This window comes from Anopheles nili, chromosome 2 (assembly GCF_943737925.1).
Source record: "Anopheles nili chromosome 2, idAnoNiliSN_F5_01, whole genome shotgun sequence".
In the NCBI taxonomy this organism is placed as follows: domain Eukaryota; kingdom Metazoa; phylum Arthropoda; class Insecta; order Diptera; family Culicidae; genus Anopheles; species Anopheles nili.
The window spans coordinates 12,727,844-12,747,527 of NC_071291.1; the positions used below are offsets into that span (position 1 = coordinate 12,727,844).

At 42.7% G+C, this 19,684-nt stretch overlaps 6 protein-coding genes across 6 annotated transcripts; 3 read left to right on the forward strand and 3 right to left on the reverse strand.

Annotated features, from left to right (window-relative positions):
* The first annotated feature begins 524 nt into the window (after positions 1–524).
* Positions 525–1,668, forward strand: LOC128729110 (uncharacterized). The gene is made up of 2 exons (XM_053822797.1): positions 525–590; positions 661–1,668. Exons 1-2 carry the CDS (start codon positions 525–527, stop codon positions 1,666–1,668), a joined length of 1,074 nt encoding a protein of 357 aa, XP_053678772.1.
* A 451-nt stretch (positions 1,669–2,119) lies between these two features.
* Positions 2,120–3,544, reverse strand: LOC128729214 (uncharacterized). The gene is made up of 3 exons (XM_053822909.1): positions 3,228–3,544; positions 3,000–3,148; positions 2,120–2,928 (listed from the first exon to the last, which is right to left on the reverse strand). The coding sequence occupies exons 1-3, from the start codon at positions 3,539–3,541 to the stop codon at positions 2,120–2,122; spliced, it is 1,272 nt and encodes a 423-aa protein (XP_053678884.1). The 5' UTR covers positions 3,542–3,544.
* Positions 3,545–4,809: 1,265 nt separating this feature from the next.
* LOC128721052 (uncharacterized) lies at positions 4,810–5,846 on the reverse strand. The gene is made up of 2 exons (XM_053814761.1): positions 5,530–5,846; positions 4,810–5,458 (listed from the first exon to the last, which is right to left on the reverse strand). The coding sequence occupies exons 1-2, from the start codon at positions 5,844–5,846 to the stop codon at positions 4,879–4,881; spliced, it is 897 nt and encodes a 298-aa protein (XP_053670736.1). The 3' UTR covers positions 4,810–4,878.
* Positions 5,847–6,594: 748 nt separating this feature from the next.
* LOC128729314 (lanC-like protein 3 homolog) lies at positions 6,595–7,935 on the reverse strand. The gene is made up of 2 exons (XM_053823023.1): positions 7,752–7,935; positions 6,595–7,676 (listed from the first exon to the last, which is right to left on the reverse strand). Exons 1-2 carry the CDS (start codon positions 7,933–7,935, stop codon positions 6,595–6,597), a joined length of 1,266 nt encoding a protein of 421 aa, XP_053678998.1.
* A 407-nt stretch (positions 7,936–8,342) lies between these two features.
* Positions 8,343–10,259, forward strand: LOC128732051 (golgin-84). Its single transcript, XM_053825213.1, has 4 exons — positions 8,343–9,553; positions 9,608–9,782; positions 9,841–9,916; positions 9,990–10,259. The coding sequence occupies exons 1-4, from the start codon at positions 8,343–8,345 to the stop codon at positions 10,202–10,204; spliced, it is 1,677 nt and encodes a 558-aa protein (XP_053681188.1). The 3' UTR covers positions 10,205–10,259.
* Positions 10,260–10,510: 251 nt separating this feature from the next.
* LOC128730257 (ralA-binding protein 1) lies at positions 10,511–13,150 on the forward strand. The gene is made up of 5 exons (XM_053823293.1): positions 10,511–10,617; positions 10,707–10,839; positions 10,994–11,839; positions 12,150–12,333; positions 12,434–13,150. Exons 1-5 carry the CDS (start codon positions 10,524–10,526, stop codon positions 13,136–13,138), a joined length of 1,962 nt encoding a protein of 653 aa, XP_053679268.1. The 5' UTR covers positions 10,511–10,523; the 3' UTR covers positions 13,139–13,150.
* Positions 13,151–19,684: the final 6,534 nt, after the last annotated feature.

The following is a 19,684-nucleotide window of genomic DNA, read 5'->3' on the forward strand; positions in this document are numbered from 1 at the left end:
ATCGTCATGGGCACGTTAATTATGATGAACTTGTGCAAAACACCAGTTTTAGCTCAACTATTCTTAGAGAACGAAATGGTACATTTAAGTACGAACACAGAATCCATGGCCGGTAGAGAATCAATTTGAAATAATTTGGAATTTGTGCTGCTCTAAGTTGAATGGTTGAAGTTTTTGCTCAATTGATTGTATTGTTTATAGTTCACGTTCCATGCATGTCATGTTTGTTTAGTAGACACTTTCTTCGATGGTCATACCGATTCAACTTAACAGAACATGATACTATGCGCTGGTGGGAACAATAAAAAAGGAAGTCACGTAAGGTGATGATCACCCAACATGGCTTTTTGTCAAGCAAAAAATTACACGAACTCCGCAAGTGTCGCAGCGACCTTGCACACCGTGTTTATGTGTTTTCCGTGAAGGATTATTTACCGTAATAGTACAACAACTCGCAAGACCATCGCGGTCGACTAAAACCAGAGCAGGAGCCGCGCCGTGCCAGTGGAACTGGAACTGGAACGATGAACGGAGTCGTGGAAATTGTTATACTTGGCTCGATGATTGCCGCCGGCCTGTGGTCGCGAGGGGTATGACAAGAACGTGGTGGAAATTTCGAAAACTCAAACCAAACATAACCCTTTCCTTCCCAAACCAAAGGCATACTGCGAAGAGGACTTCTTCGGACAGGCGGAACCATCGCAGCATGTGATGCACATTCGGAAGCTGTCTGATAGTGACAAGCTGAGGATCGAGCTGGAACCGGTGTGGTTTCATGTGGAATCGGCCGAACCGAATCGACCAAGCTCCGAACAACTACAGGGAAAACGCCAAGTGAGGGACGACACTAAGCGACCGTGTAGAATGTTTCCCAACATTGAGCAGTTGGCACGATACGAACGCAAGCAGGAAGACGTGTCACAATCGGACCTGCGAAAAAGCGACGCTTCGGAAGCGTTTCTGAAGCATTTCTGGCAGATGGATGACCCCAGTGAGCGTGAAAGTCACGAGGAGGCGCAAGAGTCGACCTCGCTTGAGGGACAGCTGGAGCAGACCAACCTACCGGACTGCTTCCGGAGGTATCTCCATGAAATGTACGATCGAAACAACGAGAGCGTCCGCAAGCTGATGCGTTGTCTGGCTCAACATCCCGAGGAAAGCTGTAACGAAGCCCGCCGAGCACAGCGGTTCCAGCCACACTACTCTGGCAGCCAGGAGGAAGACTTTTCCTCCAAGCACGAACCTCAGCGAAAGTTGTACGAACGAAAGGTAGTTCGCAAGCGAAAGTACAGCGAACAGCAAGATTCCTCAACGGCGTCTGTTCCAGAAGATGGATTGAAGTTTGACAGACAATTCATCCGATCGGACAGTGATTACGGAGGTCAGGTTTTCGAGCCTGTCGATGTACAGGACTCACAAAACGACAGTAATGAAAGTGGTTCGTCTTCAGGTGATGTCCAACAAAGTGACTCTGGTAACGACAGGCGTTCGGACTCAGAAGAATCGGAACGAATGGTATACAACCGCAGCCAGAATCGTGAAAGACCCTTACCATATAGGAGGTTACCGCAGAAATATAACAACCAGAAGCAATACCAAATGCCGTCAGAAGAATCGGACCAGGAGTGTAGTTGCGAAGAGAGTGGGGAAACCTATGAGCACCGTTGAACACAATAAACCATTAAAGTGACATCTTTTACATATCTTTTACATTCTTAAATTAAGAACACTTTTTATATTTCGACACCAGATGCAAACAGTTTACTTGGCTGATTCAAGAAACCCTATTTTGTGTTTGTCATCTACATTCAAATGGAAACATTGGATAAATGATGCAGTGATACGTTATCGTATGGAAATGTATATTTTAGCATGGCGTTCTTAAACTTTCCATAATCGTCATATTTAGTTTGTGTGTCGTGTCGTCCCGTATGTCCTCGTCAGTCATCAGTCGGCCTTTGTCTTCAATGTCTGCACATCGTATTTTTCATCAGCTACAGTTGGGTATGGGTAAATAAGATAAAAAATTAAACATTTACATCTAGATAATCTCTCGTGTACGGTATAAATGCTAGATTCTAAGAAGTCATAATAATGCGAAGAAAGATCAATGAAGTAATCAGGGTATTATCCTCCGCAAACGATTCCTGCGAATGTTTTCTGGTCGTGTAGATTCTTGTCCTGTTTTTCGATCGATCTTTCGACCAATCATGTTCAGGCCTTTCGACGCAAAGCGATTCAACTTCGGTGGTTTATATTCTCCTTCGATCGGTTTAATGTCGTACGTTTGAAGGCCATCACCCTTGTCGATCACCGTGCGGGTCCCGTACTTCAACGGTATGGTAAAATTTTTTTTATGCTTCTGCTGGTAAATGTCATAGAACAACATGGTTAGATTGCCTATGATTTCGTTAGTCGTCGCCGAGTAGTTCTCGCGTGGCAACGCATCTAAATGGTTTTTAATTTGATCGTACGTTATCGGATTCGACGAGTCGCCTACGTATACGGCTGGTTCCGGTGCAAGTTTGGACGACTTGGGAGCTCCCACTATTTCACTATCTTGGGTAAAACCTGCCTGATCCGAAGGAGCACAATGGCACACAAATCCTCCGTGGGAAGCCATGAAACTTTGGTGTTCTTTTCGCTTCGCGCGCGGTCCGTTTGGTTGGCGCCGCAGGAATGGATTTTTTCGAAATAAATTAGTTTTCATTGGATTTGGTGAATGATTCAGCAATGGACGAGTGCTGCACTGGGTAAAGTCGACCGTTGATTTTTCGTTCGTTGAAGTGCTTAAAATACTACGCTTTAACCTTTTTATACTATTACGATCGCTGTCGTCTGGATCGTTTGACGCTGAGACAGGAAAGAAAGTGCTTGTTTTAATTAACTCATCTACGTACCGTCGGTTATGGCAATCGCAGTGACATTCTGCAACGGGAAAAAGCGCGCATATTAACATTTTGTCACCAATTTTCACAACATACGGTGGTGTTACTTACCCCTCAAGGGGTGATCCGCGTAACTTTCCAGCTTCACTTTGGAGCACTTTTTTGGCTTTTTTACTTCATGCACTTCAAAGTCGTGTGTATCGTATGTTTCCTCTTCGCAATTGCATGGTCGCTCGACGTCATAGTAGTAATGGTTCGATCTAGGACGAAACATAGAGACAAAGTTCGTCCGTTTAGCAATAAGCTTATAACATTTGCTTTATAACACTCATAACTTACTTCCTGCATCCACGTCCAGGTAAAACCTCAACTGCTGCATCCAGTCGATCGTACGTTTCGGTCTGACAATCGGGTAATGTCTCTACGTCGTAGTAGTATTTGCGAAGATTCCTGCATCCTGGATCCTTCGGCGCTTCCACATCGAAATTGTAACGACAAACAGGACATTCGTTGCAACATTTTTCACGTGGAAAACCGTCTGCTTCACGTGTGGCACAGTAGTGGCAGCCTTTGGGAAATGCCTCACACAATTCTACAGCTACACACACTATCACAAGTAGGCCTAGCAAAATCCACCCAGAGAACCTCATCATCTTACACAACAGCTCTCGAGCTGGGAACGATTTCTGGATGTTTAAAACCAATTGTCGCAAGTCCAAATACCTAGACTCTACTCAACGGAAACTGTTCCGCATTTGCAGGGTAGGCTATAGTGTCTGCTTTAGTAGCTGGCCTATAGAGCACGGTTACGTAAAGAACTGCAAGAAGGGTCACGTAGTCGAATTGCTTGCTGGCATTAGAGGTGCTTTGCAACGTAGGACAACAAAACTGCTTTCTGTTGGAAATGTTTCCACATTGTGCTTGGCTTGTTTGCCTCACGTTTTCTATACTTATCGTGAAAGTAGTTTGACTACGATAAGCATTTGTGCTGATGAAATGGTTACACTAGTGAAAAGCGTCAGCGCGAACATGGTGAAAACGTAAAATATGTGTAAGAATGTGCCCAGCCCAACGATCATTTTGTATGTTTTGTAATGAAGGGCCAGTGAACTTGCTTTTCAACGATGTATGAACGTGTGATAAGAAAATAGCGCTAATCGTTTTGTTTTTTTTTATCTTAACGAAGAAAGGTACAATAAAGTTGACCTTCATGCAAAAAACTCAACTTGAACATCTTTTATTGAGTAATATTTTCAGGAAAACTCATGATAGAATGATGTGTCATTGCACGTTTCGTGGGATTTCAAAAGTAGTGACGGAACCCCAAGTATTTTAATTTAGCTAGTGGCTCAGGGGTATATTAAGCGTGTTTAGTATCAATTTGCGAATTTAAAGCTCCATTGTGTAATGATTTTAAGTGATACAGGGGGGCGTGTCCACGCAAAAAAAAAATGGAGTTTACAAGTACCGGTAAGCTATGAGAACGTTTTTCTACCTGTTGTACAGTTGTAAGCACAGTCGAATGGACATCTGTTGCCTGCTTGGCGATCTTAATTGGGGTGTCGTACGCTACGAGTAAGTATTGACTATACAACACGATTGATCGGGAATTTGTGGAGATTATATATGATGACATTATAAACAGGAATGAATGAGCAACTGCATGCAGTTTGATAGAGCTTCGTCCATATTTGGGATTAGTTGAAAGGCATAAGAGTGTGGGATGTTTGCAATGCATTGCAGCAAAGACTGCCTTTAAAGAGGAGTTACAACAAGCAGGAAAGACAAGAATTGTTTAGAATCGACAATAAAATAAAGAATTTAGAATCGACAATAAAATAAAGAAACAATCGAAAGAAACAAAATTTTTACTAGTGAATTTTTTGTTTTATTTTCATGTCGCTATGTACAAACATGTATGAGGCAAAATCTATTTTATATTAGTATATCACAACGGAAACCACACAAATCGTGCCAAGTACTAAACACGTTAGACTACTAGTGCAGGCTCAAGGTCGCTCGATGAACGGACGGACCGCGAATAGTGTTTAGCAAATGGGCAATCGTCTTCTTCCGATTCAGTTTCATAGCTCACGTACTTCGGAGGGCAGTCGCACTTTTTCTTCGATTTCGAGCACTTGGAACAGTGCTGAGTTGGTTTTTCTGGCGAATAGTCCTCCTCCGTACTTAGGACCTCTTCGGTGGTTTCGCGATCCTGACAATTGTCACACACGGGTCCGTCTTGGCGCAGTACATCGAACTTGGGCTCCTTGGCTTCAACCTTGCCATAGCAGATGTCACAGTAGTTTTGGTCCTTCGGATGGCACGGTGCGCCTTCCGTTTCTTCCGACGAGTACATACGATAATGGATACGCTTCCGTTTCGGTGGTTTTAGCTCAAGTACATTAAGGTTCGTTTTGAAAAGTCGTTCTTCAGCAACGCCGGCTTGCTTCGGCATCGGCGAGGGCTTCATTGGAGTTGCGTGCATGTGCAAGTACATTTCGGGAACATCTTTCTTCTTCGCATTCAAAATTGCCAGCTGTTGACTGATGCTGTCGGCGGGATATTTTCTAAGCCAATGAAAAAAATAGAAAATAGTTTTAGATCCACAAAGAATTGCTGCGAGTTTTCTTTTGCTTACCGCTTCCGCTGATTTTCATTATTATCGTAACCACATTCGCAAGATTGAGACTTTGCGAACTTTGGTTCGACACAGTCAGGAGCTGAGGGACGAATACGATATTCCTGCTCGCAAGAACAAACATCTGGTTTTGGCTTGAATTCAAGTGGTTTGGTCACGTTACATTTCTTTTTCTTGTAAAATGGAAACAGTTGCGGTTGGGGCCCACGAAGAATCTCCAACTGACAATCGCATTCGTTGCGAGGACACTTGCATTTGGCGTCTACTACGGCCAATGCAACCAGTGCCATCACCACCAGTGCTACGCCAATCCTCATGATGTTGATCCTTTTCGTGCTATCTCTTCACAAAACAGTTCTGTACTTGACCGTCAAAACGACTGACGGAACCATCGTGTTGTAGGGGAGGTTTTATACTTTCATCTAATCATCGGATGGTTGTCATGGCATGTAAGCCACCGAACCACGTTCGGTTGTTATGCCGCCAGACACTATCCAAGGTCGCATGTCGCACGTCCGCAATGTAGAAAGTGCACACGAATTTACGACGTGCTTGTAGAAGATACCGACAGATGGGCTAGCCATCCCAAGTAGTTCTGGCGTAGCTTGAAGTATGATAGTTGCTAGCAAAAATGGAAGCGCAACAACGAAGCAATGCTTGTAGTTGATGGTTTTGGGCACGAAGTTACAATGAACTCACTTCGGAAAGCGTCAACTAGATGGCCGATAAAGCATTTTTCAAACGATTTTTCGTGGTAAGCTTCTTTTGCAATTGAAATTCGATTGAAATAGCATAATTTTGCTTAAAAAACTAAAACAAAGAACTAATGATATGACGTTATTGTAGAATCGTTTCTGTATTACTATTATACTTACTATTGTTGCTATTATAAAAGTATATGAAATGAAATATATCCCAAATACACTATCTAAAAGCATATATTTTTTTCCAAAACCTATGCCATTGATAGCTCTATCAGAAATTGGCTGAATTTCGAAACTATTTTCAAAAGACCAGGTTGTAATAGACCGATATAAAATGACTTCCATGTCATATTAACAGTATTTATTTTTTATCAATTTTACACTCAAACACATCCATAAAAGGAAATGATGCATGCGAAGGATTTAGAAGATCGACTAAGAAACATACGGCACCGGCTAGACCTTCATACAGACTGTAAGGGCGATCTGGGACAAGTAATATTTCTGAGAATTGTTTCGAATTCAAAAATTCAGCAAATTTGCTGGCACGATATAAATAGCATGTTTCGCCCGTCAACCGATACATTAATAAAAATGCGTAACCATTCCCTGCCACTCCATGACAAATACCGGGACCTTTACGCAACAAACCCTGATGCCAGATGGCATCTGCACACTTGCGACATGTTTGCAGATAGGTCTCTGATTTGAAAACTAAATATGCCTTTGCAAAAACATAAATAGCGCCAGCGCATCCATGGCACCAGTGGATGAGAAACCTGTCCGAATCGTGCCTTGTTGGAAAATTCCCATTACTGTTTTGCAGTGATTGCAAATAATCAATAGTGTTTTTAATATCTGATAGCTTTGATGGCGAAAGGGAGAATTGGCTGTTTTCCGTTTTGTTGAACCATGGAGATTCCAACAAAGCGTGGAGAATCGCGCATATACCGTGAGCAGCACCAAGGTATGTTTTACCATGATATTCATACATCAACGGAACCGAAAGTTGAAGCTGTGATGAAATACTTCTTCCTCGTTTTATGAGTACTTGGCACAGCTGATCGATTACAATATTTTCAATAGGTTTTGTAGTGATTATTTGATTAAGCCAGTATGCTCCATGCAGATAGCCTGCTCTTCCAACTAATACTTCGTCGGCATCGTAATCGTTGGGTCTAGAACAGCACGAATATCCTTTTAAGAAGTCTTCCACATCATTCTTCATATCTTGGTCATTGCCCATATCATACGAAATTACTGCTGATATGGCCGCTATTCCAGCGTTACCGCATAGAAATGCTACCGAAGTCTTTGAAGAACGATTTTTTTGTAGACATTGCTGTTTTGCTTGACGAATGTAGTTCGAGGCTATTTCCAAGCATGGGTATAATGCTTTCGTCTCCTCTGCTCGAGATAGTTTCCAAAACATGAAGGCAATCCCTAAACGCACAAAGATGATGTAAAATTATGTACCTTAACTATGAATTTATCTGTTAATCAGCAACACCAACTTACCAGCAACACCAACATAAACATCTTCTCGATAGGACTGTGAATCTTTCTGGCTTTCGATCATTGCAACAAATTTTTTGATCAAAAATATTGCTGTTTCGTGTAACTGTTGTTTGAATACACGACTTTCATGATTCGTTTCACAGAAATCATCGAAAGGATTTGGAAAATATCGTTCGTCAGGCATTTCGTTATTGTTTATGTTTTGCAGATGATTCAAGGACTAACTAGGACAATTAATGTCAATTATAGCACTTTTCAAAACTAGCAAAAAAAATAACAAATTTGAAGGTAGAGTGAAATAAATAACTATTTGCGTTGTAATTTTGCAATATGTTTTTAAAGTAACGTTTAGTAACCTAGTTGGAGAGCCTTTTTAGATAGAATTTATGGCTAAATAAATTTAACAGCATGTTTATATTTTAAAATTGTTTTTTACTGGCAGCACTGCTTTGATTTTGATGTCAGCCATCGAAATGACAGTAATAAATATTTACATTCTACAAAATTTCGCTCGTTCTCAAAGGTCTTTCTGCTGCAATCGTATTTTTTAATCGAATATTAATACACAAACGTGCTAACTGTGTTGAAACCATGTCTTGGTTTCAAGATCTAGCAGGAAGGGCAGAAAATATTCTTACAAAAATTGATCAAAATGCTGCCACCGTGCTACAAACGCGACCAGAATCTGGTGATGTGGAAGATGTCTCGTTGCTGGAGGTCAGTGTGACAAACGAGGCATCTTCATTAATTCCAACGAAGTCAAGACATATCCCAAAAGCATCGGCGCTCAACATAAAATCGTCTAGAGGAATGGTTCGTTCAGCATCTAACTCATCCTATGAGAAAAACAATGAAGTGGAAATTGAAACACAATCGTCAAAGTCCGAGAAGCAAAATTTTTCCGCTACTTCATCGAGACGCAGCTCCTTAAATTCGAAAAAAGATGGCACGGTTATTGATATGCGAGGTGTAGAACAAACTCTATCAAACCCCGAAAGTCATGATTTACCTACTGGATTTGTTTCCATCGAAAAGGAGCTGGAAGCTACTAAAATAATCCTGGCCGAAATAAAGTCTGAACGTGATGAATTGAAAAGTGAACTTGATAACACAATTTCTCAGCTGAGCGACAACGATACGGAACGAAAGCTAATTGAGGTGGGTGAATTGTGCCAAAAGTTATCGGAGGAAAAGAATAATTTGGCCGTAAGGGTCCAAAACATTGAAGAGGCAAATGGCAAATACGTTAAATCGATCTCTGAGTTGGAGTCTACGATTGCTAAACACATACAGAGCGAACAAGAGCTGAGTTCAAAGCTGGAAATGGCAAAGATGGAGACAGAAAATGCTTGCATGGAGCTTCAACAGTTTCGTGTTCGCGCCCATGCAACATTGCAGTTAAAAGAAAAAACGATAGAACAGTTAAAAGAACAAATCAACTGCGGTGTTGGCATTGGCACAACAAATACGGCTCTTGAAAAAATAAGCAATTCTGAGCAAATTCTTCAGATTGAATTGGAACAAGTAAGACAGGAAAAAAACAATCTTTTAGAAGAACTTGGAAATTTCAATGAAAGAATGAAATTTCGAGAAGCACAATGGATGAACTCAGAAGAAAAATTGAGAGTTACTATCCAAGGGCTTGAACAATGTGTGGCACGCTTGCAGCAACAGATAACATTAGAAACGGATAAACTATCGCTGTTGGAGGACGATTTCAAAAATAAACAGAACGAATTGGTGATTGCTCGGGAGGATTTAATCAAGCAGCGGACGAGTTTCTCACTCCGATTGCATGAAAAGTATGTAAAGTACAACTTGTAGTAGTTGGTTCTCATGTTAATTTAATTTTATAGGGAATCAGAGAACAACAAACTTCGTAACAAAATACAAACTGGTCCGGTTAGTCCTCTGAGTGATCACGAAGATCGTTTAGCATCGTTGACCCAGTCTTTGGTTCAGAAACAAACCGCTCTTGAAACAGTCACTGCTGAGAGAAATGCGCTTCGGATACAGCTGGAAAAATTAGAAGTACGTAATTATTATCACTATGCTACCTTCTCTGAGGGTTATTTTCATATTTTCACAGAATCAATACCGGAGCACTGCATCCCAAGTGAGGCAACAACGAGCAGTTTACCTGAGTAGCAATGTGACAGACGATGGTATTGTGTATTTGCGTTTGATGAAGGCAGGAAATAGTCATCTAAATATATTTTTATTTGCTTATTTTCACAGCCAAATCACAGGTTCCCAATTTTATGCTAGAAACACCTTTCGACAACCATGTTGCACGAAGGATGAAGCGAGCTTATTCGTCACTTGATTCAATCGGCATTCGATTGGGAGTATTTCTGCGTCGTTACCCCCTGATCCGTATACTTGTGATAGTTTATGTAGCTCTACTTCACCTATGGGTGATGTTTGTGCTGTTATCCTCTACACCTACATAGCTTTAATTATAGAAATCGTATCGCATCAGTTGTATTATAAATTCAAATATGAAAAGCAAAATATACCGTTGTATATAATATTTAGTTCTAAATTCGTCCAGGCCGTTGTTGAATAAATAACAATAAAAATATAATATTTAGTTCATGTAGTTTTGTTCCTGTAAGGACCTTTTATCCTTTACTTGTGGTGTAATAAATTACACCACGGAACTGCAGTGAGCGGTGGTGTGATTTGCAACAGTCGATCAAATGTCATCGCATTCATTGGGTTTGTATGTAAACAAAAACAACGCAACGATCGATTTTTGGTAAAACTAGCATGGATTTCGATAGTCCTGATTGTGTAGAGAAAGATTTTCCAGGCCTATACGCCTCCGACGCGAGTGGAAAAAGCAAGAAAGATGATAAAGACTGTACGTGAAAAAATTGAGCGTTTTGACAGCGTTCTAAACAGGTGAAGTGCAAAATTTAACAAGTGTTCTATTTCTCATATATTCAACAGTTAGTGATGCCGATCCGGAGAAGGTCAGTAAAAAGGAGCTGCTAATAGGTCGTAGAAAGGATAAGAAGGAAAAGAAAACGGCTTACGCCACCTTGGAGGGGGAGAGTTCATCGGAGGAGGAGCTGGAAACAAAGTAAGGTTCCATGCCAGCGTTCGTTAGTGCATGTGCATTCGTCACAAACACGGTGCTCAGTCGCACTAGCATTGCCTCGATTGGTGCTACAAAATTGCGTTCCGTAACTGCATATAGTGAGTATGTGGAATAAATCAATATTTTTCTTTGGCAGGAGCCCATCGAAGGCGAAGAAATCAAAAACGTTTAAGTTCCCCTCAAAGAGCAAGGAAAAGAGGGAAAAATCCAGAGAAAAGGAAAAGGAAAAACCAGAAACATCCAAGCTTGACGATAGCTGTAAGTTAGCTGAGAAGAGTGAAAAAGACAAGGAAAAAGACAAGAAAAAGGACAAGGAAAAGAAAGAAAAAGAAAAAAAAGATAAGTCTAAAGACAAAAAGGATAAAAAGTTAAAGCAAGGAAGCGTGAGTGAGGAAGTGTTAGAGCTTGGTGATGCACAGCCCATCTTCGGTGTATCATTGGGATTGGCCACCGAGCGTAGTCGATGTCATGACGGTGTGAATTTACCTTTGGTTGTACGCGATTGTATCGATTACCTGCAGGAGCATGGCTTGCAGAGTGAACACATTTATAAGGTCGAAGCTGTCAAAACGAAGCTCCAGCAATTGAAAAGAACCTACAACAATCGCGAATGTAGCTGCGTCGGTGAGATGGATGTTCCGATTGCTTGCGGTTTGCTGAAAATGTTTTTACGCGAGTTGCCAGAACCAATACTCACCACCGATCTGTCGTCGCGATTCGAAGAAGTTGCCTCGCATTCACAGGTGTCTCAACAGGAGCAGGAACTCGTTTCGCTGGTTGAGCAATTGCCAAGCTCAAATCGAACCTTGCTATCTTGGATGTTTATGCATGTAGATGCCGTTACGCAGAACGAAGACTTCACTAAGATGAATGCACAAAACATCGCAATGCTTCTTAGCCCTACATTTCAGATGTCGCACCGGTTATTCGTGGCGATCTTATGCCACTGTAGCACTCTTTTCGCCGACACTATCTTACACAAGTAAGTAATAGGCAAGTTCACATCACATCACATCATGTCTCTATATGCATAGATAATCTTAGTATCTTGGCGTTAGTGCAAACATCACAAGATAAGACAAAAAAGCTTTTGTCTGTAGTGCAATCTTTTTGTTGAACAGTTTCGTTGAAAACATTGTGCAATAATATTGCTATTTTGGTTGCTTGCTCCAGAAATGTTGAAGAAAACCCGTGTGAAATTACTTTCGAGTTTTTTGTTGAAGTAACACTGAATGAAAATTGTTAAAAACTCAATGCGTAATATATTGATAAATGTTTACACACAATTTCAGATATGTTCCACCAATTACAGCCTCGAGTCCAAATTTACCGGAGACCCCTGAGGAAATATCTGTGGAGTTGAAAAAACAAGAAAGTCTATTGGCTCAAATTCATGCTGAAATGAATGCTGGCTTTGTAACGAAGAAGCGCGAAGAACAGCTATGGGAAGTCCAACGTATTATTACGCAACTGAAGGTATGTCTGGGGTGAAGGTTACTTTTTACCGAATGAAGCACACGTGTATGCACAGCTTTGTTTCTATTTTGCTTACTTTGCTCTATCGTTTTTTGAATAGCGTAAGCTGCGATCGTTTGAAAAGAAATCTGACTGCGTACAAAAGAGCCTCGACGATACGGTCGATGGGGACATTTCTATTGATTTGAATCTGCAAAAGTCAAAGCTATCCTGCTCCGATGACGAGTCTTCTATCAAAACGGTTACGGCCATTTCGACTGAGTCTGCCACAAATACGGAAGCAAAAAATACGCCCCAGGAAACGCCAGACGAAGCAATAGGACCTGAACCGAGGGTCACCATGAACGAATCTCCGGAAGCGCATGTAACGATACCCGATTGTGCAGGTGTTCACCAGTTGGGGGCTGAAACGGCTACTGTGAGTGATAGAGTGACCGTGACAGATAATGGATTTCTTTTATTACCCCAAAATCACCCTGAATATCTGACGTTGATACGATTGCAACTAGAAAACCAAGAACTGGTAAACTGGAAGGCTCAGTTACAGGCTCGTATTCAAACGGAAAGGAATGAAGTGGTAAAAATGAAGAAACTTCTCACCATCGATAGCAGCATGTATGGTCCCGCGGCGATAGATCCATCAGCTAATGTTAGCGAAGAATATGAGAAATTGATGTCCCACTATGTGAAGGAAAATGCATTGCTGGAACAAAAGCGCCAGATGCTTGCGAAAGAAATATTTGAGGAGAATAAGAACCTTATTCAAATGCAAGTAGAGTTGGCGCTAAATCGCTACAAAATTTAAGGCTGTAAATCAGTTAGGGTTGAAGTTGATGCTTTGTTTGCTCTCTTATTCGTTTGATGACGTTGAGTAATGTAGTATAATATTTTTCCGTTCTTGATTCTTAATCTTATGTTGCTGTATAAAGTAATTAAAAGATAGTTTTTGTAGAAGTTTTAAAATTCTTTCGGAAGATTTTGTCGCTTTTGCTGTGTTGTCTCATATTAATAAACTTGAGTGTAACAACGCAAAGAGTGTTTGGATCATAAATCAATGGGAGCAATTAATATAATTGGAAAAGGAACGTTTATTGCTTGTTGCTCAAACTACAGTCTTAAATATGTTACATGATTGAGTATGTATAGTGCAATATAGCAATGTTTAAAAAAACCATTAATTTACTGTAACCGTTTGAAAATTAAAACATATTGAGCATCGTTTATAGAACGACGAGTGTTCCCTAGAACACAGCAAAGTGGTGCAGTTTGAAAGTTTGAGTAAAAGTGTTGCAGGTTATTTCAAATCAACCTCCCACGATCAGCAGTGATTATCGAGTGCATGCTACTGCTGTTTTCTCCTCTACGAGTAGCAATGTATCTTTCACATTCAGCGTATACAAATGAGACAGAATGTGCGCGCGCACAAAATAAAAAATCTGTTAACAATTGAACACTAGTGAGAGATAAGCGCATTGAATGAGTAGATAGGAGTTACATCTATTATATGTCTAAAAAGGTACAGTGCGTACAATAAAATTAGCAATTTCAGACCAGTAGTTCATATTTAAACAAAATTAAATTGTACCGATTCGACTACCCACGAACATAATAAATAATATTGAGCAAAGCCCTAAAGATGTCTTTTATGCCTGAAGAGGAGAAACATGAAGATGATTTTTGTAAGAACTATTAAAAGCAGTTAATTCATGTTACTGAAAACATAAAAAAGCCGTTGTAATCTGATTTCAGCACCGACAATCATGCAGCTAATGCCTGTTCAAGAGCGTGACCGGTAGAGCATATATTTTTTCGACCGAATTACTTGTACCATATGTGCTGTTGCCGTTGATTCTACCGTCTACATAGGCGTTCGTCAATGCTGCCAAAATATCGCACAACTTTTGCTGTGTGTGGGTGAGTGCAACGCATGCCATCGGAAAAACGCACTAATCTAGCAAAAGAGGGCTTTTTCGTGGGTTATGCTACCGTCCCATTTCCATCGATAAGGGCTGAGCGACACACATATCAGTGCGAAGGGCACCGTCACTCCACGAGTGTCTCCAGCAACGCAGCAGGCTACCATCTTTTTTCCCCACGCACGAATCACAGGCTGCATCCCTCGGGCTAGTCGCAAGAAATGCAGTGTGCTGTGCATGTTCCGTCGACAGCGGTCTGCCGCTGATGTTGCTGTTGGTGATGGAGAGCGCCAAATATCCTTTTCCCGAGTGGTGAGCAAAGTGAGTGAAGACTCAAACTGCACGCGTGTGGGTGCCCCTGTCAGAATGGCAAGGACGAAAGGAGCGAAAGGAAAGCCCTGTGTGGCGCGAGACAGAGACGTCGCTAGCGAGGGAGAAAAAATACGTCCTACGAACACAGCGAAATAAAAATCGGCAGAAGGATCGACTCGCGGTCGCCATGCGGGAGCGGGTGCGCTCGCTGCGTTTCGTTCACTCCGCAGGACGATTACACAGAAGGACGCTTGGCCCTTGTTCACTATCCTGCCGCCTGTCTCGTTCGCGCCAACGCGTGGACGCGTCTCTTGGCAGCGCGGTCGCGGTTGCCATGTGTCCGGCGTGCGCTCGCGCCCCGGCCCTAGGATCGGTGGGGTGTTGGAGGCGAAGGTCCCCTTTTTCCGGGCGTTTGGTCGCGAACGCGGTCGGTCGGTCGGTTGGTTGGGTTGACTTGGCCTTTTAGTCTGTAAAAAAGTCGCGTCCGAAGCGGTAGCCTCCGGAACGGCGCGTGTAGCCCGGCTACCAGGAACCCCCACACGAGACGGGATTTTTTGTTTCGAGTACAAGCACACACACACACATACACTTACACACGTAACCAAAAAGAAGTAAACAGGCACCGCTGGTTGCCTCATTTAACGCGCGCGCGATCCGCTGTGCCCGGTTGGACGGACGATGGATGTGTCGAAATGATTAGTTAGGTGTTTTATCGTTGTGAAGTTTTCCGTAAGTTTGTCGGCCCCGTGGGGCGAAGTTTGTGCCGTCCCCAAGAAGGACGGCACGCATTCTTGCACCCCGCGGACTCTTCTTTATCGCTTGCGGAATAAGGATGCAGAAAAAATAACCGAAAACCGCATGAAAATGAGTGGCACTTTCGATTTATAACGCATTATTCCACGAAAGAACCTGTATCCGTCCCGGCTAGGTATCCTAGGCAAAAGGAAGTGTCCTTCCATTTGCTCGTTTTTACCCCACATGTGAACGTTAGTGAAGTGCATGGCGGTCTGCAAACAGCTAACAGAGCGCCTTAGAAGGGGGTTTCTGTTCACGTTTTTCATAAGTTTTCCGGTATAAGTGTGGTTCGTAGTCCCGTGAAGCTACCCGACGGCGTGGAATCGGTTGCAATGGTTTACTTTCAGTGGATTTTCCACGATACGCCTATCGTTGTAATAACTATTTTTTTATTTATTTATGATATCCCTATGTCTTCCAAGCTCGCGTAAACCGTAACTCCTTTTTCTGCAGCACCAAACACTCCTGGCCGAATTGCCTTGGTTCAACATTTTTATTTTCAAAGTCGCAACTTCCCGCAACACTGGGGGTCGTGGATTTTTTCCGCGTTTTCAAGTGTCTTAGAATTCGTGCTTGGGTACGCGATTTCAGTTTTGGTTTTTTATTTCTCCCCAATCCCATGCACGGGCATAAAATTATACGTTTCGTAAAGTCATAAATATCGATTCAACAGAAACTACTATTGGTCGGAAAAAGTTACCTTTAGCTCGTGGTAAACGTTAAGCTGTATTTATCATGAACGATGTGGTTCAAAATGTGATTTATATTTTTTGCATTCTTTTTTTCAAAAAAAAGTTTACTTGATTTTGGATCATTCGATTTGAAAAGTGGGATACCCTACTAAAACGAAAGCTTTCTTAGAATTAAGTATAAATATATTGGTTGAACCAAAACATAATTGTTTGGTAATGAAGAAGTTGATACACAAGACACTATAATGAGTCCAAAACACTAGGCGTTACGATTAGGCAGTACGTGTTTAAAGATCATGGTAGTTTTTGTTTAAACTAAGCTTGTGAATTAATTGTGCGTAAAAATTGTAAAGAAACTGTGAAGCATTCGATAACAGGATAAAACGAACGCTAACTAACAGACATTAAATGTCTCTGCACACCTTTGGACCTTTTTAGTGACCAGCGCGAATGTATCCCTCTGTAACAGCAACAAACCAACAACATAAAAGGAAAATTATTGTGATAAAAAGTGTGTAACGGAAGCAACCGCGTGGAAAATCGACCGTAATCCCTCTACAACTACCTCACTGCAAAACCATACAGTACAATCCGAATGTCAAACGTTGGGCGAGCTTCCTAGAAGTAACTTAAAACACAATCTAAGGTAAGCATGAATCGCATTCACATTTCCCTCAGATGGTATTGATGCTCAACATTTTCCGCCTGTCACTGACCCAACGACAAGGCGTGCTTATCCTGTTTTCAAAACGCACCCACGAGGGAAGCTAGATAAAGTGAGAGAGAGAGAGAGAAAGGGAAAGGAAAATAGAGAGAGGGAACACTGGCCTATCTTCAGATGGTTCGATCTGCCAGCAGACTGTACGGTCGATCTTCGGCAATAGTTCCCCCTGCTATACGTCGACCCTAGGCTTATTGCCAGACGGTGGTAGGCTTCCTCGGACACTCCTATCCGGGAAAAGGACCGTCGTCGAAGTTCCTCGCAGTTAATTAGCGGCCGACACTCTGCGTCCGGTTGGGTCCGTATCGGGAGGGGAGAAACATCAACACTGGAGGAGGCCAATGAACTTTACAATCGGACTTGTTCGCACTTTCAACATAAAGCCGATTTGGAAAATTGCTGTGCGATGAAAATGTTACCACGCCAGATGGGTTGCTGGTGCATGAGTATGGTTAGGTGTAAAGCAATTAATACATATTTAAAAAGATATCAAAAATGTCACTTTTCATTGAGGGTATATGTCCTTTTGAACAGATATAATTAAATTGAGTTCCCCGGAAAAGCACACCTTCGTTTTTGATAAACCAAAATGAACTGAATTCAAACGTGCCAGCGTAGTCGTTATGCGACGTTCGAAATGCACAAACCACACTCACTAAGCACCCGTTCTAGTAATCCCGATGACGCTTCAATTCACTGGCCACGAATGTCCTGGCTTCCCGCTTCTTACGTTGACTACCGTTAACCGGGGGTGACTAGCACGGGGGTGGGGTGAAATATTCGCTCTGTCCTAACCACCTCTAAGACTCCTCGACTGCTATCGCTTCCAGCCAGCCCGGTTCGTCTATGCCACTGTGCGGAGGGACGCAGGACTCTTATCAATATTTCTGATCAGATCATCAATAAATAAATATTAATAATTTTCTTCCAATTTATGTTTTGTGAAATTAGGAAATAGAAAAGCCTCAACCGTGTCCATCGGTGGGATGGGTGGGCTGTAGGGGTGACTGTCAGGGGCAAGGAGCAAGGACGAACGGTCCGCAAATTGAGCGCGGTTATTTGCGTTCCCGTGTCCGGTTCGGAACGGATCCGTAGCCGACCGTGGCTGGACGGAGTCGTCCGGACGCGGATATTTGTTTGCCTATTTTCGGCTGTATGCGTGCGCGTATGTGAGCATAAAGACGATTTTATTTCCCCACATCCACGCGCTGGTTCCGCAGGCGTCTAACACAACCTTCACTCTTATCCTTATATCATCACCTTCAAGAGCTTCTTCAGGCGTTCCGCGCGGACATCGCACCGGTGTCCGAAGGACCTGTGTGGCACTTTTAACGGGCACGCTCGGTCGTTTCCCTGGGCCCGGTTGGACGCGATTGGTACGATTTTCCTGCACCTTCCTGTCCCCGTGAAAGGGCAGGAGGCTGATGATGATGATGTATGCCCGATTGTGCTGGCGTGTGGCATCCACCGGACCGGGAACCCGTCGGCGATGACGGTAGCCGTTTTCGTAGCGTATTATTGTGCTGCGAGCTTGCCGCTGGGGTGGATTATGTGCGCCTAACTAGATATTGAGAGTGGCGAATGTGTCCTCCGATAGATAGGCGCCCCTCGAGCAGGTTGCCCTAACGCCTGGTCGCACCGTTTCCTGGGTGGAAGGGCGATGATGGGTGGAAGGAATCAAAGAAAAAGTATAACTACCGAGAGGAGAGAGAAAAAAAAACAGCGTAATAATAATGCCTCCCAAACCCATGCTGAGGTCCTCGAGTTGCGGGAAATTTTCCAGAACAGGAAATTTATCCAACCGTCCTGACTGACTCACCCCCCCCCCCTTCCCTTTGTGTGTGTGTGTGTGTGTGGGTGGGCGTGTGTTGATTGTGTAACTCACTGACCAGGAGGGAAGGGCACTTGGCTGGACCGCAGCCGACATCGAATGGGACGGCGTAAAAAAGCCACTGCCAGCGATCGGGCAGCAATCGAAAAAGAAAAATGTATCAAATCGCCATGTCATTGAATAAATGAGAAGAAAATTACATTGAAATCAGAAGGAATTGACATGATGAAAGTGATTCGTGATGTGGTGGCTGGAGTGCGGGCGGAGAGGATTGGAAGGGTGGGGGGGGGGAAGGGAGGGAAATGTTGGCTTTGTCACCGTAGAGAACTGAGACGTAACCGAGATGGTACCATGCTGAAGTGCTCTCTACGGCTGTGGATGGCGTCTGTTATGGATGCTGAAATGGACAGAATGTCACTAGCATTGGGGCATGTCCTGAAACGTCCTGGACTCTTTTTCAAACATGCTCAAAGCTGGGTGGTTTAAGCTAGGGGTAAATATTGTTGTTACTAAAACACTTCAAATTGCGTTTAGATTCATTGATCAGTGCTCGAAATAAAAGTGAAGAAAAAGTATATTTTTGTATAGACATCAAAAACATTTTTGTATAAACATCAAGCAAGCTAGTAAAAACATGGAAAAAATGCCGTTCGTTTTACTTCCACCCCGAAGGGCTGCATGTTATTCATCCCGAAACTATCATATCTAATTACCGAAAATCCACTTTCTTCACACGAAACGCTGTGTCGTTTGCTCGTGCATCCGAACAGACAAGTGTGGTTCATTTTCGGCGAACCAGCCGATAAATAAAAATCATCAATCCCGCCGTGCTGCGGCGTGGGTTTTCTTTCCTTTTTGGTCGTGGAAATACGCGAGCCGTACACGATCATTTCTGTCACACACATATAGCAGCGGCCAGCAACCGGTCACCGCCGCCGGCTGGTGCTAACGAAAGGAAAGGCGATACTAAAAACAAACTCTCATTAGCGCATGGTCGGTGGCGAGAAATGGGACTTCTGCAAAAAGCACACCGAGCAAAAAGGAAAAATACATCATTCGTCCTTAAAAGGAAAAACTTTGACAC